Consider the following 23,437-nt stretch of genomic DNA (forward strand, 5'->3'; position numbering starts at 1 on the left):
GGGTCGGTGCGTAGGATTGGGGGTCGGTGCGTAGGATTGGGGGTCTGTGCGTAGGATTGGGGGTCGGTGCATAGGATTGGGGGTGAGTAGGATTGGGGGTCGGTGCGTAGGATTGGGGGTCGGTGCGTAGGATTGGGGGTCGGTGCGTAGGATTGGGGGTCTGTGCGTAGGATTGGGGGTCGGCGCGTAGGATTGGGGGTCGGCGCGTAGGATTGGGGGTCGGCGCGTAGGATTGGGGGTCGGCGCGTAGGATTGGGGGTCGGCGCGTAGGATTGGGGGTCGGCGCGTAGGATTGGGGGTGCGTAGGATTGAGGGTCGGTGCGTAGGTTTGGGGGTCGGTGCGTAGGATTGGGGTCGGTGCGTATGATTGGGGGTCGGTGCGTAGGATTGGGGGTCGGTGCGTAGGATTGGGGGTCGGTGAGTAGGATTGGGGGTGCGTAGGATTGGGGGTCGGCGCGTAGGATTGGGGGTCGGTGTGTAGGATTGGGGGTCGGTGCGTAGGATTGGGGGTCGGTGAGTAGGATTGGGGGTCGGCGCGTAGGATTGGGGGTCGGTGCGTAGGATTGGAGGTCTGTGAGTAGGATTGGGGGTCTGAGAGTAGGATTGGGGGTCGGCGCGTAGGATTGGGGGTCGGCGCGTAGGATTGGGGGTCGGCGCGTAGGATTGGGGGTCGGTGAGTAGGATTGGGGGTCGGCGCGTAGGATTGGGGGTCGGCGCGTAGGATTGGGGGTCGGCGAGTAGGATTGGGGGTCGGCGCTTAGGATTGGGGGTCGGCGCGTAGGATTGGGGGTCGGCGCGTAGGATTGGGGGTCGGCGCGTAGGATTGGGGGTCGGCGCGTAGGATTGGGGGTCGGCGCGTAGGATTGGGGGTCGGCGCGTAGGATTGGGGGTCGGCGCCTAGGATTGGGGGTCGGCGCGTAGGATTGGGGGTCGGTGCGTAGGATTGGAGGTCGGTGAGTAGGATTGGGGGTCGGTGCGTAGGATTGGGGGTCGGTGCGTAGGATTGGGGGTCGGTGCGTAGGATTGGGGGTCGGCGCGTAGGATTGGGGGTGCGTAGGATTGGGGGTCGGTGCGTAGGATTGGGGGTCGGTGCGTAGGATTGGGGGTCGGTGCGTAGGATTGGGGGTCGGTGCGTAGGATTGGGGGTCGGTGCGTAGGATTGGGGGTCGGTGCGTAGGATTGGGGGTCGGTGCGTAGGATTGGGGGTCGGTGCGTAGGATTGGGGGTCGGTGCGTAGGATTGGGGGTGCGTAGGATTGGGGGTCGGCGCGTAGGATTGGGGGTCGGCGCGTAGGATTGGGGGTCGGCGCGTAGGATTGGGGGTCGGCGCGTAGGATTGGGGGTCGGCGCGTAGGATTGGGGGTCGGCGCGTAGGATTGGGGGTCGGCGCCTAGGATTGGGGGTCGGCGCGTAGGATTGGGGGTCGGTGCGTAGGATTGGAGGTCGGTGAGTAGGATTGGGGGTCGGTGCGTAGGATTGGGGGTCGGTGCGTAGGATTGGGGGTCGGTGCGTAGGATTGGGGGTCGGCGCGTAGGATTGGGGGTGCGTAGGATTGGGGGTCGGTGCGTAGGATTGGGGGTCGGTGCGTAGGATTGGGGGTCGGTGCGTAGGATTGGGGGTCGGTGCGTAGGATTGGGGGTCGGTGCGTAGGATTGGGGGTCGGTGCGTAGGATTGGGGGTCGGTGCGTAGGATTGGGGGTCGGTGCGTAGGATTGGGGGTCGGTGCGTAGGATTGGGGGTGCGTAGGATTGGGGGTCGGCGCGTAGGATTGGGGGTCGGTGCGTAGGATTGGGGGTCGGCGCGTAGGATTGGGGGTCGGCGCGTAGGATTGGGGGTGCGTAGGATTGGGGATAGGCGCGTAGGATTGGGGGTCGGCGCGTAGGATTGGGGGTCGGCGCGTAGGATTGGGGGTCGGCGCGTAGGATTGGGGGTCGGCGCGTAGGTTTGGGGGTCGGCGCGTAGGATTGGGGGTCTGTGCGTAGGATTGGGGGTCGGTGCGTAGGATTGGGGGTCGGTGCGTAGGATTGGGGGTCGGTGCGTAGGATTGGGGGTCGGTGCGTAGGATTGGGGGTCTGTGCGTAGGATTGGGGGTCGGTGCGTAGGATTGGGGGTCGGTGCGTAGGATTGGGGGTCGGTGCGTAGGATTGGGGGTCGGTGCGTAGGATTGGGGGTGCGTAGGATTGGGGGTCGGTGTGTAGGATTGGGGGTCTGTGCGTAGGATTGGGGGTCGGTGCGTAGGATTGGGGGTCGGTGAGTAGGATTGGGGGTCGGTGAGTAGGATTGGGGGTGCGTAGGATTGGGGGTCGGTGCGTAGGATTGGGGGTCGGTGCGTAGGATTGGGGGTCGGTGAGTAGGATTGGGGGTCGGTGAGTAGGATTGGGGGTGCGTAGGATTGGGGGTCTGTGCGTAGGATTGGAGGTGCGTAGGATTGGGGGTCGGTGAGTAGGATTGGGGGTCGGTGCGTAGGATTGGGGGTGAGTAGGATTGGGGGTCGGTGCGTAGGATTGGGGGTCGGTGCGTAGAATTGGGGGTCAGTGTGTAGGATTGGGGGTCTGTGCGTAGGATTGGGGGTGAGTAGGATTGGGGGCCGGTGCGTAGGATTGGGGGTGAGTAGGATTGGGGGTCGGTGCGTAGGATTGGGGGTCGGTGCGTAGGATTGGGGGTCTGTGCGTAGGATTGGGGGTCGGTGCGTAGGATTGGGGGTGAGTAGGATTGGGGGTCGGTGAGTAGGATTGGGGGTGCGTAGGATTGGGGGTCGGCGCGTAGGATTGGGGGTCGGTGTGTAGGATTGGGGGTCGGTGCGTAGGATTGGGGGTCGGCGAGTAGGATTGGGGGTCGGCGCGTAGGATTGGGGGTCGGTGCGTAGGATTGGGGGTCTGTGAGTAGGATTGGGGGTCTGAGAGTAGGATTGGGGATCGGCGCGTAGGATTGGGGGTCGGCGCGTAGGATTGGGGGTCGGCGAGTAGGATTGGGGGTCGGCGCGTAGGATTGGGGGTCGGCGAGTAGGATTGGGGGTCGGCGCGTAGGATTGGGGGCCGGCGCGTAGGATTGGGGGGCGGCGCGTAGGATTGGGGGTCTGTGCGTAGGATTGGGGGTCTGTGCGTAGGATTGGGGGTCTGTGCGTAGGATTGGGGGTCGGTGCGTAGGATTGGGGGTCGGTGCGTAGGATTGGGGGTCGGTGCGTAGGATTGGGGGTGCGTAGGATTGGGGGTCGGTGCGTAGGATTGGGGTTCGGTGCGTAGGATTGGGGGATGCGTAGGATTGGGGGTCGGTGCGTAGGATTGGGGGTCTGTGCGTAGGATTGGGGGTGAGTAGGATTGGGGGTCGGTGCGTAGGATTGGGGGTGAGTAGGATTGGGGGTCGGTGCGTAGGATTGGGGGTCGGTGCGTAGGATTGGGGGTCTGTGCGTAGGATTGGGGGTCGGTGCGTAGGATTGGGGGTGAGTAGGATTGGGGGTCGGTGCGTAGGATTGGGGGTCGGTGCGTAGGATTGGGGGTCGGTGCGTAGGATTGGGGGTCTGTGCGTAGGATTGGGGGTCGGTGAGTAGGATTGGGGGTCGGTGCGTAGGATTGGGGGTCGGTGAGTAGGATTGGGGGTGCGTAGGATTGGGGGTCGGCGCGTAGGATTGGGGGTCGGTGTGTAGGATTGGGGGTCGGTGCGTAGGATTGGGGGTCGGCGAGTAGGATTGGGGGTCGGCGCGTAGGATTGGGGGTCGGTGCGTAGGATTGGGGGTCTGTGAGTAGGATTGGGGGTCTGAGAGTAGGATTGGGGGTCGGCGCGTAGGATTGGGGGTCGGCGCGTAGGATTGGGGGTCGGTGAGTAGGATTGGGGGTCGGCGCGTAGGATTGGGGGTCGGCGAGTAGGATTGGGGGTCGGCGCGTAGGATTGGGGGTCGGCGCGTAGGATTGGGGGTCGGTGCGTAGGATTGGGGGTCTGTGCGTAGGATTGGGGGTCTGTGCGTAGGATTGGGGGTCTGTGCGTAGGATTGGGGGTCGGTGCGTAGGATTGGGGGTCGGTGCGTAGGATTGGGGGTCGGTGCGTAGGATTGGGGGTGCGTAGGATTGGGGTTCGGTGCGTAGGATTGGGGGATGCGTAGGATTGGGGGTCGGTGCGTAGGATTGGGGGTCTGTGCGTAGGATTGGGGGTGAGTAGGATTGGGGGTCGGTGCGTAGGATTGGGGGTGAGTAGGATTGGGGGTCGGTGCGTAGGATTGGGGGTCGGTGCGTAGGATTGGGGGTCTGTGCGTAGGATTGGGGGTCGGTGCGTAGGATTGGGGGTGAGTAGGATTGGGGGTCGGTGCGTAGGATTGGGGGTCGGTGCGTAGGATTGGGGGTCGGTGCGTAGGATTGGGGGTCTGTGCGTAGGATTGGGGGTCGGTGAGTAGGATTGGGGGTCGGTGCGTAAGATTGGGGGTCGGTGAGTAGGATTGGGGGTGCGTAGGATTGGGGGTCGGCGCGTAGGATTGGGGGTCGGTGTGTAGGATTGGGGGTCGGTGCGTAGGATTGGGGGTCGGTGAGTAGGATTGGGGGTCGGCGCGTAGGATTGGGGGTCGGTGCGTAGGATTGGGGGTCTGTGAGTAGGATTGGGGGTCTGAGAGTAGGATTGGGGGTCGGCGCGTAGGATTGGGGGTCGGCGCGTAGGATTGGGGGTCGGTGAGTAGGATTGGGGGTCGGCGCGTAGGATTGGGGGTCGGCGAGTAGGATTGGGGGTCGGCGCGTAGGATTGGGGGTCGGCGCGTAGGATTGGGGGTCGGCGCGTAGGATTGGGGGTCTGTGCGTAGGATTGGGGGTCTGTGCGTAGGATTGGGGGTCTGTGCGTAGGATTGGGGGTCGGTGCGTAGGATTGGGGGTCGGTGCGTAGGATTGGGGGTCGGTGCGTAGGATTGGGGGTGCGTAGGATTGGGGGTCGGTGCGTAGGATTGGGGTTCGGTGCGTAGGATTGGGGGATGCGTAGGATTGGGGGTCGGTGCGTAGGATTGGGGGTCGGCGCGTAGGATTGGGGGTCGGCGCGTAGGATTGGGGGTCGGCGCGTAGGATTGGGGGTGCGTAGGATTGGGGGTCGGTGCGTAGGATTGGGGGTCGGTGCGTAGGATTGGGGGTCGGTGCGTAGGATTGGGGGTCGGTGCGTAGGATTGGGGGTCGGTGCGTAGGATTGGGGGTGCGTAGGATTGGGGGTCGGTGCGTAGGATTGGGGGTGCGTAGGATTGGGGGTCGGTGCGTAGGATTGGGGGTCGGTGCGTAGGATTGGGGGTCTGTGCGTAGGATTGGGGGTCGGTGCGTAGGATTGGGGGTCGGTGCGTAGGATTGGGGGTCGGTGCGTAGGATTGGGGGTCGGTGCGTAGGATTGGGGGTCGGTGCTTAGGATTGGGGGTCTGTGCGTAGGATTGGGGGTCGGTGCGTAGGATTGGGGGTCGGTGCGTAGGATTGGGGGTCGGTGCGTAGGATTGGGGGTCGGTGCGTAGGATTGGGGGTGCGTAGGATTGGGGGTCGGTGCGTAGGATTGGGGGTCTGTGCGTAGGATTGGGGGTCGGTGCGTAGGATTGGGGGTCGGTGAGTAGGATTGGGGGTCGGTGAGTAGGATTGGGGGTGCGTAGGATTGGGGGTCGGTGCGTAGGATTGGGGGTCGGTGCGTAGGATTGGGGGTCGGTGAGTAGGATTGGGGGTGCGTAGGATTGGGGGTCTGTGCGTAGGATTGGGGGTGCGTAGGATTGGGGGTCGGTGAGTAGGATTGGGGGTCGGTGCGTAGGATTGGGGGTGAGTAGGATTGGGGGTCGGTGCGTAGGATTGGGGGTCGGTGCGTAGGATTGGGGGTCAGTGTATAGGATTGGGGGTCTGTGCGTAGGATTGGGGGTGAGTAGGATTGGGGGTCGGTGCGTAGGATTGGGGGTGAGTAGGATTGGGGGTCGGTGCGTAGGATTGGGGGTCGGTGCGTAGGATTGGGGGTCGGTGCGTAGGATTGGGGGTCGGTGCGTAGGATTGGGGGTCTGTGCGTAGGATTGGGGGTCGGTGCGTAGGATTGGGGGTGAGTAGGATTGGGGGTCGGTGAGTAGGATTGGGGGTGCGTAGGATTGGGGGTCGGCGCGTAGGATTGGGGGTCGGTGTGTAGGATTGGGGGTCGGTGCGTAGGATTGGGGGTCGGTGAGTAGGATTGGGGATCGGCGCGTAGGATTGGGGGTCGGTGCGTAGGATTGGGGGTCTGTGAGTAGGATTGGGGGTCTGAGAGTAGGATTGGGGGTCGGCGCGTAGGATTGGGGGTCGGCGCGTAGGATTGGGGGTCGGCGAGTAGGATTGGGGGTCGGCGCGTAGGATTGGGGGTCGGCGAGTAGGATTGGGGGTCGGCGCGTAGGATTGGGGGTCGGCGCGTAGGATTGGGGGTCGGCGCGTAGGATTGGGGGTCTGTGCGTAGGATTGGGGGTCTGTGCGTAGGATTGGGGGTCTGTGCGTAGGATTGGGGGTCGGTGCGTAGGATTGGGGGTCGGTGCGTAGGATTGGGGGTCGGTGCGTAGGATTGGGGGTGCGTAGGATTGGGGGTCGGTGCGTAGGTTTGGGGTTCGGTGCGTAGGATTGGGGGATGCGTAGGATTGGGGGTCGGTGCGTAGGATTGGGGGTCTGTGCGTAGGATTGGGGGTGAGTAGGATTGGGGGTCGGTGCGTAGGATTGGGGGTGAGTAGGATTGGGGGTCGGTGCGTAGGATTGGGGGTCGGTGCGTAGGATTGGGGGTCTGTGCGTAGGATTGGGGGTCGGTGCGTAGGATTGGGGGTGAGTAGGATTGGGGGTCGGTGCGTAGGATTGGGGGTCGGTGCGTAGGATTGGGGGTCGGTGCGTAGGATTGGGGGTCTGTGCGTAGGATTGGGGGTCGGTGAGTAGGATTGGGGGTCGGTGCGTAGGATTGGGGGTCGGTGAGTAGGATTGGGGGTGCGTAGGATTGGGGGTCGGCGCGTTGGATTGGGGGTCGGTGTGTAGGATTGGGGGTCGGTGCGTAGGATTGGGGGTCGGTGAGTAGGATTGGGGGTCTGAGAGTAGGATTGGGGGTCGGCGCGTAGGATTGGGGGTCGGCGCGTAGGATTGGGGGTCGGTGAGTAGGATTGGGGGTCGGCGCGTAGGATTGGGGGTCGGCGAGTAGGATTGGGGGTCGGCGCGTAGGATTGGGGGTCGGCGCGTAGGATTGGGGGTCGGTGCGTAGGATTGGGGGTCTGCGCGTAGGATTGGGGGTCGGTGCGTAGGATTGGGGGTCTGTGAGTAGGATTGGGGGTCTGAGAGTAGGATTGGGGGTCGGCGCGTAGGATTGGGGGTCGGCGCGTAGGATTGGGGGTCGGTGAGTAGGATTGGGGGTCGGCGCGTAGGATTGGGGGTCGGCGAGTAGGATTGGGGGTCGGCGCGTAGGATTGGGGGTCGGCGCGTAGGATTGGGGGTCGGTGCGTAGGATTGGGGGTCTGTGCGTAGGATTGGGGGTCTGTGCATAGGATTGGGGGTCTGTGCGTAGGATTGGGGGTCGGTGCGTAGGATTGGGGGTCGGTGCGTAGGATTGGGGGTCGGTGCGTAGGATTGGGGGTGCGTAGGATTGGGGGTCGGTGCGTAGGATTAGGGTTCGGTGCGTAGGATTGGGGATGCGTAGGATTGGGGGTCGGTGCGTAGGATTGGGGGTCGGTGCGTAGGATTGGGGGTCGGCGCGTAGGATTGGGGGTCGGTGCGTAGGATTGGGGGTCAGCGCGTAGGATTGGGGGTCGGTGCGTAGGATTGGGGGTCGGTGCGTAGGATTGGGGGTCGGTGCGTAGGATTGGGGGTCGGTGCGTAGGATTGGGGGAGCGTAGGATTGGGGGTCGGTGCGTAGGATTGGGGGTCGTGCGTAGGATTGGGGGTCGGTGCGTAGGATTGGGGGTCGGTGAGTAGGATTGGGGGTGCGTAGGATTAGGGGTCGGCGCGTAGGATTGGGGGTCGGTGTGTAGGATTGGGGGTCGGTGCGTAGGATTGGGGGTCGGTGAGTAGGATTGGGGGTTGGCGCGTAGGATTGGGGGTCGGTGCGTAGGATTGGGGGTCTGTGAGTAGGATTGGGGGTCTGAGAGTAGGATTGGGGGTCGGCGCGTAGGATTGGGGGTCGGCGCGTAGGATTGGGGGTTGGTGAGTAGGATTGGGGGTCGGCGCGTAGGATTGGGGGTCGGCGAGTAGGATTGGGGGTCGGCGCGTAGGATTGGGGGTCGGCGCGTAGGATTGGGGGTCGGTGCGTAGGATTGGGGGTCTGTGCGTAGGATTGGGGGTCTGTGCGTAGGATTGGGGGTCTGTGCGTAGGATTGGGGGTCGGTGCGTAGGATTGGGGGTCGGTGCGTAGGATTGGGGGTCGGTGCGTAGGATTGGGGTTCGGTGCGTAGGATTGGGGGATGCGTAGGATTGGGGGTCGGTGCGTAGGATTGGGGGTCGGTGCGTAGGATTGGGGGTCGGTGCGTAGGATTGGGGGTCGGTGCGTAGGATTGGGGGTGCGTAGGATTGGGGGTCGGTGCGTAGGATTGGGGGTCGGTGCGTAGGATTGGGGGTCGGTGCGTAGGATTGGTGGAGCGTAGGATTGGGGGTCGGTGCGTAGGATTGGGGGTCGTGCGTAGGATTGGGGGTCGGTGCGTAGGATTGGGGGTCGGTGCGTAGGATTGGGGGTGCGTAGTATTGGGGGTCGGTGCGTAGGATTGGGGGTGCGTAGGATTGGGGGTCGGTGCGTAGGATTGGGGGTCGGTGCGTAGGATTGGGGGTCGGTGCGTAGGACTGGGGGTCGGTGCGTAGGATTGGGGGTCGGCGCGTAGGATTGGGGGTCGGTGCGTAGGATTGGGGGTCGGTGCGTAGGATTGGGGGTCGGTGCGTAGGATTGGGGGTCGGTGCGTAGGATTGGGGGTCGGTGCGTAGGATTGGGGGTCGGTGCGTAGGATTGGTGGAGCGTAGGATTGGGGGTCGGTGCGTAGGATTGGGGGTCGTGCGTAGGATTGGGGGTCGGTGCGTAGGATTGGGGGTCGGTGAGTAGGATTGGGGGTGCGTAGGATTGGGGGTCGGCGCGTAGGATTGGGGGTCGGTGCGTAGGATTGGGGGTCGGTGCGTAGGATTGGGGGTCGGTGAGTAGGATTGGGGGTCGGCGCGTAGGATTGGGGGTCGGTGCGTAGGATTGGGGGTCTGTGAGTAGGATTGGGGGTCTGAGAGTAGGATTGGGGGTCGGCGCGTAGGATTGGGGGTCTGTGCGTAGGATTGGGGGTCGGTGCGTAGGATTGGGGGTCGGTGCGTAGGATTGGGGGTCGGTGCGTAGGATTGGGGGTGCGTAGGATTGGGGGTCGGTGCGCAGGATTGGGGTTCGGTGCGTAGGATTGGGGGATGCGTAGGATTGGGGGTCGGTGCGTAGGATTGGGGGTCGGTGCGTAGGATTGGGGGTCGGTGCGTAGGATTGGGGGTCGGTGCGTAGGATTGGGGGTCGGTGCGTAGGATTGGGGGTCGGTGCGTAGGATTGGGGGTCGGTGCGTAGGATTGGGGGTGCGTAGTATTGGGGGTCGGTGCGTAGGATTGGGGGTGCGTAGGATTGGGGGTCGGTGCGTAGGATTGGGGGTCGGTGCGTAGGATTGGGGGTCGGTGCGTAGGACTGGGGGTCGGTGCGTAGGATTGGGGGTCGGCGCGTAGGATTGGGGGTCGGTGCGTAGGATTGGGGGTCGGTGCGTAGGATTGGGGGTCGGTGCGTAGGATTGGGGGTCGGTGCGTAGGATTGGGGGTCGGTGAGTAGGATTGGGGGTGCGTAGGATTGGGGGTCGGCGCGTAGGATTGGGGGTCGGTGCGTAGGATTGGGGGTCGGTGCGTAGGATTGGGGGTCGGTGAGTAGGATTGGGGGTCGGCGCGTAGGATTGGGGGTCGGTGCGTAGGATTGGGGGTCTGTGAGTAGGATTGGGGGTCTGAGAGTAGGATTGGGGGTCGGCGCGTAGGATTGGGGGTCGGCGCGTAGGATTGGGGGTCGGTGAGTAGGATTGGGGGTCGGCGCGTAGGATTGGGGGTCGGCGAGTAGGATTGGGGGTCGGCGCGTAGGATTGGGGGTCGGCGCGTAGGATTGGGGGTCGGCGCGTAGGATTGGGGGTCTGTGCGTAGGATTGGGGGTCTGTGCGTAGGATTGGGGGTCTGTGCGTAGGATTGGGGGTCGGTGCGTAGGATTGGGGGTCGGTGCGTAGGATTGGGGGTCGGTGCGTAGGATTGGGGGTGCGTAGGATTGGGGGTCGGTGCGCAGGATTGGGGTTCGGTGCGTAGGATTGGGGGATGCGTAGGATTGGGGGTCGGTGCGTAGGATTGGGGGTCGGCGCGTAGGATTGGGGGTCGGCGCGTAGGATTGGGGGTCGGCGCGTAGGATTGGGGGTCGGCGCGTAGGATTGGGGGTCGGCGCGTAGGATTGGGGGTCGGCGCGTAGGATTGGGGGTCGGCGCGTAGGATTGGGGGTCGGCGCGTAGGATTGGGGGTCGGCGCGTAGGATTGGGGGTCGGTGAGTAGGATTGGGGGTCGGTGCGTAGGATTGGGGGTCGGAGCGTAGGATTGGGTGTCGGTGTGTAGGATTGGGGGTCTGTGCGTAGGATTGGGGGTCGGTGCATAGGATTGGGGATGCGTAGGATTGGGGGTCGGTGCGTAGGATTGGGGGTCGGTGCGTAGGATTGGGGGTCTGTGCGTAGGATTGGGGGTCTGTGCGTAGGATTGGGGGTCGGTGCGTAGGATTGGGGGTGCGTAGGATTGGGGGTCGGTGCGTAGGATTGGGGGTCGGTGCGTAGGATTGGGGGTCGGTGCGTAGGATTGGGGGTCGGTGCGTAGGATTGGGGGTCGGTGCGTAGGATTGGGGGTGCGTAGGATTGGGGGTCGGTGCGTAGGATTGGGGGTCGGTGCGTAGGATTGGGGGTCGGTGCGTAGGATTGGGGGTCGGCGCGTAGGATTGGGGGTCGGCGCGTAGGATTGGGGGTCGGCGCGTAGGATTGGGGGTCGGCGCGTAGGATTGGGGGTCGGCGCGTAGGATTGGGGGTCGGTGCGTAGGATTGGGGGTCGGTGCGTAGGATTGGGGGAGCGTAGGATTGGGGGTCGGTGCGTAGGATTGGGGGTCGGTGCGTAGGATTGGGGGTCGTGCGTAGGATTGGGGGTCGGTGCGTAGGATTGGGGGTCGGTGCGTAGGATTGGGGGTAGGCGCGTAGGATTGGGGGTCGGTGCGTAGGATTGGGGGTCGGTGCGTAGGATTGGGGGTCGGTGCATAGGATTAGGGGTCGGTGCGTAGGATTGGGGGTCGGTGCGTAGGATTGGGGGTCGATGCGTAGGATTGGGGGATGCGTAGGATTGGGGGTCGGTGCATAGGATTGGGGGTCGGTGCGTAGGATTGGGGGTCGGTGTGTAGGATTGGGGGTCGGTGCGTAAGATTGGGGGTCGGTGCATAGGATTGGGGGTCGATGCGTAGGATTGGGGGTCGGTGCGTAAAATTGGGGGTCGGTGCATAGGATTAGGGGTCGGTGCGTAGGATTGGGGGTCGGTGCGTAGGATTGGGGGTCGATGCGTAGGATTGGGGGATGCGTAGGATTGGGGGTCGGTGCATAGGATTGGGGGTCGGTGCGTAGGATTGGGGGTCGGTGTGTAGGATTGGGGGTCGGTGCGTAAAATTGGGGGTCGGTGCATAGGATTGGGGGTCGATGCGTAGGATTGGGGGTCGGTGCGTAAAATTGGGGGTCGGTGCATAGGATTTGGGGTCGATGTGTAGGATTGGGGGTCGGTGCGTAGGATTGGGGGTCGGTGCGTAGGATTGGGGGTCGGTGCGTAGGATTGGGGGTCGGTGCGTAGGATTGGGGGTCGGTGCGTAGGATTGGGGGTCGGTGCGTAGGATTGGGGGTCGTGGGTAGAATTGGGGGTCGGCGCGTAGGATTGGGGGTCGGCGCGTAGGATTGGGGGTCTGTGCGTAGGATTGGGGGTCGGTGCGTAGGATTGGGGGTCGGTGCATAGGATTGGGGGTCGTGGGTAGGATTGGGGGTCGGCGCGTAGGATTGGGGGTCGGCGCGTAGGATTGGGGGTCGGTGCGTAGGATTGGGGGTCGGTGCGTAGGATTGGGGGTCGGTGCGTAGGATTGGGGGTCGGTGCGTAGGATTGGGGGTCGGTGCGTAGGATTGGGGGTCGGTGCGTAGGATTGGGGGTCGGTGCGTAGGATTGGGGGTCGGTGCGTAGGATTGGGGGTCGGTGCGTAGGATTGGGGGTCGGTGCGTAGGATTGGGGGTCGGTGCGTAGGATTGGGGGTCGCGTAGGATTGGGGGTCTGTGCGTAGGATTGGGGGTCTGTGCGTAGGATTGGGGGTCGGTGCGTAGGATTGGGGGTCGGTGCGTAGGATTGGGGGTCGGTGCGTAGGATTGGGGTCGGTGCGTAGGATTGGGGGTCGGTGCGTAGGATTGGGGGTCGGTGCGTAGGATTGGGGGTCGGTGCGTAGGATTGGGGGTCTGTGCGTAGGATTGGGGGTCGGTGCGTAGGATTGGGGGTCTGTGCGTAGGATTGGGGGTCTGTGCGTAGGATTGGGGGTCGGGGTGACACTCTCCCCCTCTGCCCTAGGAGTATCCGGTGTCTGCGTAACATCATTCACTGGAACCTGATCACCGCGTTTATCCTGCGCAACGTCACCTGGTTTGTGATGCAGCTCACGCTGAGCCACGAGGCACACGACAGCAACGTGGTACGTGTCACCCTGCAGTGACACGGATAGAGGGGTGTCTCTGTCACCCTGCGGGGGGAGGGACAGACTCCATGTCCCATAGCTCCCTTCTCCCTGTGTCACTGTGTCACCCTGCGGGGGGAGGGACATACTCCATGTCCCATAGCTCCCTTCTCACTGTGTCACTGTGTCACCCTGCGGGGGGAGGGACATACTCCATGTCCCATAGCTCCCTTACTGTGTCACTGTGTCACCCTGTGGGGAGAGGGACAGACTCCATGTCCCATAGCTCCCTTCTCCCTGTGTCACTGTGTCACCCTGCGGGGGGAGGGACAGACTCCATGTCCCATAGCTCCCTTCTCCCTGTGTCACTGTGTCACCCTGCGGGGGGAGGGACAGACCCCATGTCCCATAGCTCCCTTCCTGTATCACTGTGTCACCCTGCGGGGGGAGGGACATACTCCATGTCCCATAGCTCCCTTCTCACTGTGTCACTGTGTCACCCTGCGGGGGGAGGGATAGACTCCATGTCCCATAGCTCCCTTCCTGTGTCACTGTGTCACCCTGTGGGGAGAGGGACAGACTCCATGTCCCATAGCTCCCTTCTCCCTGTGTCACTGTGTCACCCCGCAGGGGGAGGGACAGACTCCATGTCCCATAGCTCCCTTCTGCCTGTGTCACTGTGTCACCCTGCGGGGGGAGGGACAGACTCCATGTCCCATAGCTCCCTTCTCCCTGTGTCACTGTGTCACCCTGCGGGGGGAGGGACAGACTCCATGTCCCATAGCTCCCTTCTCCCTGTGTCACTGTGTCACCCTGCGGGGGGAGGGACAGAAATGTTTAGGACCTGGGGACTCCCAATATAATAATTAATCTCCTTTTCTCTCCCCCCCAACCCCTCTGTTTTTCTCCCCCCACCCAACCCCTCTCCTTTTCTCTCCCCCCACCCCCTCTACTTTTCTCCCCCCCCCTCTCCTTCCCCCCCCCACCCCCTCTACTTTTCTCCCCCCACCCTCTCCTTTCCCCGCCCACCACCCCCCTGCTTCTGCCCCCCGCCCACCCCCTCCCCTTCTCCCCCCCCCCCCCCCACATCTCTCCTTCTCTCCCCCCCACCCCCTCTCCTCCCCCCCACCCCCTCTCCTCCCCCCCACCCCCTCTCCTTCTCCCCCCCCACCCCTCTCCTTCTCCCCCCCCCACCCCCTCTACTTTTCTCCCCCCACCCTCTCCTTTCCCCGCCCACCACCCCCCTGCTTCTGCCCCCCGCCCACCCCCTCCCCTTCTCCCCCCCCCCCCCACATCTCTCCTTCTCTCCCCCCCACCCCCTCTCCTCCCCCCCACCCCCTCTCCTTCTCCCCCCCCCCCCCACCCCTCTCCTTCTCTCCCCCCCACCCCCTCTCCTTCTCTCCCCCCCACCCCCTCTCCTTATCTCCCCCCCCCCCCAGGTTTGGTGTCGCCTGGTCATCATCGCTCACAATTATTTCTACGTCACCAACTTCTTCTGGATGTTCGGGGAGGGCTGCTACCTGCACACCGCCATCGTGCTGACGTACTCCACCGACAAGCTGCGCAAGTGGATGTTCATCTGCATCGGCTGGTGTAAGTCAGGGACAATGTGTCACCGTGTCACCCTGTCACCCTGCGGGGGAGGGACAGACTCCCTGTGTCACCCTGTCACCCTGCCGGGGGAGGGGCAGACTCCCTGTGTCACTGAGTCACCCTGCGAGGGGAGGGACAGACTCCCTGTGTCACTGTGTCACCCTGCGGGGGGAGGGACAGACTCCCTGTGTCACTGAGTCACCCTGCGGGGGGGGGGACAGACTCCCTGTGTCACCCTGCGAGGGGAGGGACAGGCTCCCTGTGTCACTGAGTCACCCTGCGAGGGGAGGGACAGACTCCCTGTGTCACTGTGTCACCCTGCGGGGGGAGGGACAGACTCCCTGTGTCACCCTGCGGGGGGAGGGACAGACTTCCTGTGTCACCCTGCGGGGGGAGGGACAGACTCCCTGTGTCACTGTGTCACCCTGCGGGGGGAGGGACAGACTCCCTGTGTCACCCTGCGGGGGGAGGGACAGACTCCCTGTGTCACTGTGTCACCCTGCGGGGGGAGGGACAGACTCCCTGTGTCACCCTGCGGGGGGAGGGACAGACTCCCTGTGTCACTGTGTCACCCTGCGGGGGGAGGGACAGACTCCCTGTGTCACTGTGTCACCCTGCGGGGGTTGGGGACAGGATTGATAAGAAAGCCTGATGCTGTGACACTGCCAGACACAACCTAGTGACACGTTTAGGCAAAGACACTCATTTCCATGGCTCTGCCGGTGCGTATAATTATCTGAGCCACGCGAGGCCCCCTCCCCGCTTTCCACGGCTAGTATTAACCCCGTCACTGCCCCCCCCCTCAGCATTTCCGCTGACGTGTTCTGTTGTGGACGCCGGGTTTCCGTGGGATTAGTGGGACGAGACGTGTTATTCGCCTTATTCCGTGTTTCTGACCAGTATATGCTAGTGCTAGAGGTGGCCTGTGGCTCCAACCCACTGAGCGTCCGTGGCTCCCTGCCCCCTGAGGGCTCCCTGCCCCCTGAGTGCCCCGTGGCTCCCTGCCCCCTGAGTGCCCCGTGGCTCCCTGCCCCCTGAGTGCCCCGTGGCTCCCTGCCCCCTGAGTGCCCCGTGGCTCCCTGCCCCCTGAGTGCCCCGTGGCTCCCTGCCCCCTGAGTGCCCCGTGACTCCCTGCCCCCTGAGTGCCCCGTGGCTCCCTGCCCCCTGAGTGCCCCGTGGCTCCCTGCCCCCTGAGTGCCCCCTGTGGCTTCCTGCCCCCTGTGTGCCCCCTGTGGCTCCCTGCCCCCTCTGCGCCCCCCGTGGCTCCATGCCCCCTGTGCGCCCCCCGTGGCTCCCTGTCCCCTGTGCGCCCCCGTGGCTCCCTGCTCCCTGAGCGCCCCCCCGTGGCTCCCTGCCCCCTGTGCGCCCCCCGTGGCTCCCTGCCCCCTGAGCCCCCCATGGCTCCCTGCCCCCTGAGCGCCCCCCGTGGCTCCCTGCCCCCTGTGCGCCCCCTGTGGCTCCCTGCCCACTGAGCGCCCCGTGGCTCCCTGCCCCCTGAGCGCCCCCCCGTGGATCCCTGCCCCCTGAGCGCCCCCCCCCCCGTGGCTCCCTGTCCCCTGTGCGCCCCCCGTGGCTCCCTGCCCCCTGAGCTCGCCCCCGTGGCTCCCTGTCCCCTGTGCGCCCCCCGTGGCTCCCTGCCCCCTGAGCGCCCCGTGGCTCCCTGCCCCCTGAGCGCCCCCCGTGGCTCCCTGCCCCCTGTGCACCCCCCCCCGTGACTCCCTGCCCCCTGTGCGCCCACCGTGGCTCCCTGCCCCCTGAGCGCCCCCCGTGGCTCCCTGCCCCCTGAGCGCCCCGTCAGTGCGTGTCCCTCTGTCTCCGCAGGTATTCCCTTCCCCATCATCGTGGCGTGGGCTATCGGCAAACTGTACTACGACAATGAGAAGTAACGGACGTGTGTGTGTGTGTGTGCGTGCGTGTGTGTGTGTGTGTGTGTGCAGAGAGATAAAGTGCAGGAATAGCAGAGGAACGCAGTGCAGGAATAGCAGAGGAACGCAGCGCAGGAATAGCAGAGGAACGCAGCGCAGGAATAGCAGAGATATGCAGTGCAGTAATAGGAGAGGGACGCAGCGCAGGAATAGCAGAGATATGCAGTGCAGTAATAGGAGAGAGACGCAGTGCAGGAATAGCAGAGGGCCGCAGTGCAGGAATATTAGAGGATAGCAGTGCAGGAATATCAGAGGGACGCAGTGCAGGAATAGCAGAGGGATGCAGTGCAGGAATAGCAGAGAAAGATAAAGTGCAGGAATAGCAGAGGGACGCAGTGCCGGAATAGCAGAGGGATGCAGTGCAGGAATAGCAGAGATACGCAGTGCAGGAATAGTAGAGAGATAAAGTGCAGGAATATCAGAGTATTGCAGTGCAGGAATAGCAGAGGATCGCAGTGCAGGAATATCAGAGAGATAAAGTGTAGGAATAGCAGAGGCATGCAGTGCAGAAATAGCAGAGGTTCGCAGTGCAGGAATACTAGAGAGATAAAGTGTAGGAATAGCAGAGGAATGCAGTGCAGAAATAGCAGAGGAATGCAGTGCAGAAATAGCAGAGTTATGCAGTGCGGGAATAGCAGAGAGATGCAGTGCAGGAATAGCAGAGAGATGCAATGCAGAAAAAGCAGAGTAATGCAGTGCGGGAATAGCAGATGCATGCAGTGCAGGAATAGCAGAGAGATACAGTGCAGTAATAGCAGAGATATGCAGTGCAGTAATAGGAGAGGGACGCAGTGCAGGAATAGCAGAGTATCGCAGTGCAGGAATATCAGAGAGATAAAGTGTAGGAATAGCAGAGGCATGCAGTACAGAAATAGCAGAGGAATGCAGTGCAGAAATAGCAGAGTTATACAGTGCGGGAATAGCAGAGAGATGCAGTGCGGGAATAGCAGAGAGATGCAGTGCAGTAATAGGAGAGGGACGCAGTGCAGGAATAGCAGAGGAACGCAGTGCAGGAATATTAGAGGATAGCAGTGCAGGAATATCAGAGGGACGCAGTGCAGGAATAGCAGAGAGGTTACGTGCAGGAATAGGAGAGAGATACAGTGCAGGGATAGGAGAGAGATTGCAGTGCAGGAATAGGAGAGAGACGCAGTGCAGGGAAACAGAGGTTCGTCAGTGCAGGAATAGTAGAGCAACGCAGTGAAGGAATAGCAGAAGCTGCAGTGCTGGAATAGCAGAGGGATTTAGTGCAGGAATAGCAGTGAGACGCAGTGCAGGAATAGGAGAGAGACGCAGAGCAGGAATAGGAGAGGGACGCAGTGCAGGAATAGGAGAGAGACGCAGTGCAGGAATAGGAGAGGGACGCAGTGCAGGAATAGCAGAGAGACGCAGTGCAGAAATAGGAGAGGATCGCAGTGCAGGAATAGGAGAGGGACGCAGTGCAGGAATAGCAGAGGGATTTAGTGCAGGAATAGCAGTGAGACGCAGTGCAGGAATAGGAGAGAGACGCAGAGCAGGAATAGGAGAGGGACGCAGGGCAGGAATAGGAGAGGGATGCAGTGCAGGAATAGTAGAGGGATGCAGTGCAGGAATTAAAGTGAGATGCAGTGCAGGAATAGGAAAGGGATTTAGTGCAGGAATAGCAGAGTGACGCAGTGCAGGAATAAGAGAGGGACACAGCGCAGGAATAGCAGAGGGACGCAGCGCAGGAATAGCAGAGAGACGCAGCGCAGGAATAGCAGAGGGACGCAGCGCAGGAATAGCAGAGAGACGCAGCGCAGGAATAGCAGAGGGACGCAGCGCAGGAATAGCAGAGGGACGCAGCGCAGGAATAGCAGAGGGACGCAGCGCAGGAATAGCAGAGGGACGCAGTGCAGGAATAGCAGAGGGACACAGCGCAGGAATAGCAGAGGGACGCAGCGCAGGAATAGTAGAGGACGCGGCGCAGGAATAGCAGAGGGACGCAGTGCAGGAATTGCAGAGGTAAGCAGTGCAGGAATAGCAGAGGGAAGCAGTGCAGGAATAGCAGAGCGATGCAGTGCAGGAATAGCAGAAGGACGCGGTGCAGGAATAGCAGAGGGACGCAGGGCAGGAATAACAGAGGGAAGCAGTGCAGGAATAGTAGAGGAGCGCAGGGCAGGAATAGCAGAGAGACGCAGCGCAGGAATAGCAGAGAGACGCAGGGCAGGAATAGCAGAGGAAAGCAGTGCAGGAATAGCAGAGGGAAGCAGTGCAGGAATAGCAGAGAGACGCAGTGCAGGAATAGCAGAGGGAAGCAGTGCAGGAATAGCAGAGAGACGCAGGGCAGGAATAGCAGAGGGACGCAGTGCAGGAATAGCAGAGTTACGCAGTGCAGGAATAGCAGAGGGACGCAGTGCAGGAATAGTAGAGAGACGCAGGGCAGGAATAGCAGAGGGAAGCAGGGCAGGAATAGCAGAGGACGCAGGGCAGGAATAGCAGAGAGACGCAGGGCAGGAATAGCAGAGGGACGCAGCGCAGGAATAGCAGAGGGACGCAGTGCAGGAATAGTAGAGAGACGCAGGGCAGGAATAGCAGAGGGACGCAGTGCAGGAATAGCAGAGAGACGCAGCGCAGGAATAGCAGAGGGACGCAGTGCAGGAATAGCAGAGGAGCGCAGGGCAGGAATAGCAGAGGGACGCAGTGCAGGAATAGTAGAGGAACGCAGTGCAGGAATAGCAGAGGACGCAGGGCAGGAATAGCAGAGGGACGCAGTGCAGGAATAGTAGAGGGACGCAGTGCAGGAATAGCAGAGTTACGCAGCGCAGGAATAGCAGAGGACGCAGGGCAGGAATAGCAGAGGGACGCAGTGCAGGAATAGCAGAGGGAAGCAGGGCAGGAATAGCAGAGGGAAGCAGGGCAGGAATAGCAGAGGGACGCAGTGCAGGAATAGCAGAGGGAAGCAGGGCAGGAATAGCAGAGGGACGCAGTGCAGGAATAGCAGAGGGACGCAGTGCAGGAATAGCAGAGGGAAGCAGGGCAGGAATAGCAGAGGGAAGCAGTGCAGGAATAGCAGAGAGACGCAGCGCAGGAATAGCAGAGAGACGCAGCGCAGGAATAGCAGAGAGACGCAGCACAGGAATAGCAGAGGGACGCAGTGCAGGAATAGCAGAGGGACGCAGTGCAGGAATAGCAGAGGAGCGCAGGGCAGGAATAGCAGAGGGACGCAGTGCAGGAATAGTAGAGGGACACAGCGCAGGAATAGCAGAGAGACGCAGCACAGGAATAGCAGAGGGACGCAGTGCAGGAATAGCAGAGGGACGCAGTGCAGGAATAGCAGAGGAGCGCAGGGCAGGAATAGCAGAGGGAAGCAGGGCAGGAATAGCAGAGGGAAGCAGGGCAGGAATAGCAGAGGGAAGCAGGGCAGGAATAGCAGAGGGAAGCAGGGCAGGAATAGCAGAGGACGCAGCGCAGGAATAGCAGAGAGACGCAGTGCAGGAATAGCAGAGGACGCAGCGCAGGAATAGCAGAGGGACGCAGGGCAGGAATAGCAGAGGACGCAGGGCAGGAATAGTAGAGGAACGCAGTGCAGGAATAGCAGAGGGACGCAGTGCAGGAATAGCAGAGGAGCGCAGGGCAGGAATAGCAGAGGAAAGCAGTGCAGGAATAGCAGAGAGACGCAGTGCAGGAATAGTAGAGGGACGCAGTGCAGGAATAGCAGAGGAGCGCAGGGCAGGAATAGCAGAGGAAAGCAGTGCAGGAATAGTAGAGGAGCGCAGTGCAGGAATAGTAGAGGAACGCAGGGCAGGAATAGCAGAGGAAAGCAGTGCAGGAATAGCAGAGAGACGCAGTGCAGGAATAGCAGAGAGACGCAGTGCAGGAATAGTAGAGGGACGCAGTGCAGGAATAGCAGAGGAGCGCAGGGCAGGAATAGCAGAGGACGCAGGGCAGGAATAGTAGAGGAACGCAGTGCAGGAATAGCAGAGGAGCGCAGGGCAGGAATAGCAGAGGAAAGCAGTGCAGGAATAGCAGAGAGACGCAGTGCAGGAATAGCAGAGGACGCGGCGCAGGAATAGCAGAGAGACGCAGCGCAGGAATAGTAGAGGGACGCAGTGCAGGAATAGCAGAGGAGCGCAGGGCAGGAATAGCAGAGGACGCAGGGCAGGAATAGTAGAGGAACGCAGTGCAGGAATAGCAGAGGAGCGCAGGGCAGGAATAGCAGAGGAACGCAGTGCAGGAATAGCAGAGGAAAGCAGTGCAGGAATAGCAGAGGACGCAGGGCAGGAATAGCAGAGGGACGCAGGGCAGGAATAGCAGAGGACGCAGGGCAGGAATAGCAGAGGGACGCAGTGCAGGAATAGCAGAGGAGCGCAGGGCAGGAATAGCAGAGGAAAGCAGGGCAGGAATAGTAGAGAGACGCAGGGCAGGAATAGCAGAGGTAAGCAGGGCAGGAATAGCAGAGGAGCGCAGGGCAGGAATAGCAGAGGAGCGCAGGGCAGGAATAGCAGAGGGAAGCAGTGCAGGAATAGCAGAGGGACGCAGTGCAGGAATAGCAGAGGACGCAGCGCAGGAATAGCAGAGGGCGCAGGGCAGGAATAGCAGTGGGAAGCAGCGCAGGAATAGCAGAGAACGCAGCGCAGGAATAGCAGAGGACGCAGGGCAGGAATAGCAGAGGGAAGCAGTGCAGGAATAGCAGAGAGACGCAGCGCAGGAATAGCAGAGGGAAGCAGTGCAGGAATAGCAGAGGACGCAGCGCAGGAATAGCAGAGAGACGCAGCGCAGGAATAGCAGAGAGACGCAGGGCAGGAATAGCAGAGGGACGCAGGGCAGGAATAGCAGAGGTAAGCAGGGCAGGAATAGCAGAGGAGCGCAGGGCAGGAATAGCAGAGGAGCGCAGGGCAGGAATAGCAGAGGGAAGCAGTGCAGGAATAGCAGAGGGACGCAGTGCAGGAATAGCAGAGAGACGCAGTGCAGGAATAGCAGAGAGACGCAGCGCAGGAATAGCAGAGGACGCAGCGCAGGAATAGCAGAGGACGCAGCGCAGGAATAGCAGAGAGACGCAGTGCAGGAATAGCAGAGAGACGCAGTGCAGGAATAGCAGAGGGACGCAGTGCAGGAATAGCAGAGGACGCAGCGCAGGAATAGCAGAGGGACGCAGGGCAGGAATAGCAGAGTTACGCAGTGCAGGAATAGCAGTGGGAAGCAGCGCAGGAATAGCAGAGAACGCAGCGCAGGAATAGCAGAGAGACGCAGTGCAGGAATAGCAGAGAACGCAGCGCAGGAATAGCAGAGGGACGCAGTGCAGGAATAGCAGAGGACGCAGCGCAGGAATAGCAGAGAGACGCAGCACAGGAATAGCAGAGGGAGGCAGTGCAGGAATAGCAGAGAGACGCAGCGCAGGAATAGCAGAGGGACGCAGGGCAGGAATAGCAGAGAGACGCAGCACAGGAATAGCAGAGGGAGGCAGTGCAGGAATAGCAGAGGGACGCAGTGCAGGAATAGCAGAGGGACGCAGGGCAGGAATAGCAGAGAGACGCAGCGCAGGAATAGCAGAGGGACGCAGGGCAGGAATAGCAGAGTTACGCAGGGCAGGAATAGCAGAGAGACGCAGCACAGGAATAGCAGAGGGAGGCAGTGCAGGAATAGCAGAGAGACGCAGCGCAGGAATAGCAGAGGGACGCGGTGCAGGAATAGCAGAGGAGCGCAGGGCAGGAATAGCAGAGGGACGCAGCGCAGGAATAGCAGAGGGACGCAGTGCAGGAATAGCAGAGGGACGCAGGGCAGGAATAGCAGAGAGACGCAGCGCAGGAATAGCAGAGGGACGCAGCGCAGGAATAGCAGAGGAGCGCAGGGCAGGAATAGCAGAGGGACGCAGGGCAGGAATAGCAGAGGAACGCAGGGCAGGAATAGCAGAGGACGCAGGGCAGGAATAGCAGAGGAACGCGGCGCAGGAATAGCAGAGGACGCAGGGCAGGAATAGCAGAGGAGCGCAGGGCAGGAATAGCAGAGGGAAGCAGTGCAGGAATAGCAGAGGACGCAGGGCAGGAATAGCAGAGGACGCAGGGCAGGAATAGCAGAGGGACGCAGTGCAGGAATAGCAGAGGGACGCAGGGCAGGAATAGCAGAGGGACGCAGCGCAGGAATAGCAGAGGACGCAGGGCAGGAATAGCAGAGAGACGCAGGGCAGGAATAGCAGAGAGACGCAGGGCAGGAATAGCAGAGAGACGCAGGGCAGGAATAGCAGAGTGACGCAGGGCAGGAATAGCAGAGAGACGCAGGGCAGGAATAGCAGAGGGACGCAGGGCAGGAATAGCAGAGGGACGCAGGGCAGGAATAGCAGAGAGACGCAGCGCAGGAATAGCAGAGGAACGCGGCGCAGGAATAGCAGAGGGACGCAGTGCAGGAATAGCAGAGGAGCGCAGGGCAGGAATAGCAGAGGGACGCAGTGCAGGAATAGCAGAGGGAAGCAGGGCAGGAATAGCAGAGGGAAGCAGGGCAGGAATAGCAGAGGGACGCAGTGCAGGAATAGTAGAGGACGCAGTGCAGGAATAGCAGAGGGACGCAGCGCAGGAATAGCAGAGGGAAGCAGTGCAGGAATAGCAGAGGGACGCAGTGCAGGAATAGCAGAGGACGCAGTGCAGGAATAGCAGAGGGAAGCAGTGCAGGAATAGCAGAGGGAAGCAGTGCAGGAATAGCAGAGGGACGCAGCGCAGGAATAGCAGAGGGACGCAGCGCAGGAATAGCAGAGGGACGCAGTGCAGGAATAGCAGAGGGACGCAGGGCAGGAATAGCAGAGGGACGCAGGGCTGGAATAGTAGAGAGACGCAGGGCAGGAATAGCAGAGAGACGCAGGGCAGGAATAGCAGAGGGACGCAGTGCAGGAATAGCAGAGGGACGCAGTGCAGGAATAGCAGAGAGACGCAGGGCAGGAATAGCAGAGGGACGCAGTGCAGGAATAGCAGAGGGACGCAGTGCAGGAATAGCAGAGAGACGCAGGGCAGGAATAGCAGAGGACGCAGGGCAGGAATAGCAGAGAGACGCAGGGCAGGAATAGCAGAGGGACGCAGTGCAGGAATAGCAGAGGGACGCAGTGCAGGAATAGCAGAGGGAAGCAGCGCAGGAATAGCAGAGGACGCAGCGCAGGAATAGCAGAGAGACGCAGCGCAGGAATAGCAGAGGGAAGCAGTGCAGGAATAGGAGAGGGACGCAGGGCAGGAATAGCAGAGGGAAGCAGTGCAGGAATAGCAGAGGGAAGCAGGGCAGGAATAGCAGAGGGACGCAGTGCAGGAATAGCAGAGG

The 23,437-nt window shown here is 61.9% G+C and overlaps 1 protein-coding gene across 1 annotated transcript in view; it reads left to right on the forward strand.

The window, feature by feature from the left end:
- CRHR1 (corticotropin releasing hormone receptor 1) overlaps nucleotides 1-23,437 on the forward strand; it is a 69,156-nt gene that overhangs the window by 20,377 nt on the left and 25,342 nt on the right. Inside the window, exons 2-4 of the mRNA XM_075581606.1 lie at nucleotides 12,560-12,680; nucleotides 14,102-14,255; nucleotides 16,077-16,137. Coding sequence (XP_075437721.1) covers nucleotides 12,639-12,680; nucleotides 14,102-14,255; nucleotides 16,077-16,137 — 257 coding nt within the window. The 5' untranslated portion in view covers nucleotides 12,560-12,638. The remainder of the gene's footprint in view (nucleotides 1-12,559; nucleotides 12,681-14,101; nucleotides 14,256-16,076; nucleotides 16,138-23,437) is intronic.

Source organism: Ascaphus truei, unplaced genomic scaffold, assembly GCF_040206685.1.
Source record: "Ascaphus truei isolate aAscTru1 unplaced genomic scaffold, aAscTru1.hap1 HAP1_SCAFFOLD_1446, whole genome shotgun sequence".
Lineage (NCBI taxonomy): Eukaryota > Metazoa > Chordata > Amphibia > Anura > Ascaphidae > Ascaphus > Ascaphus truei.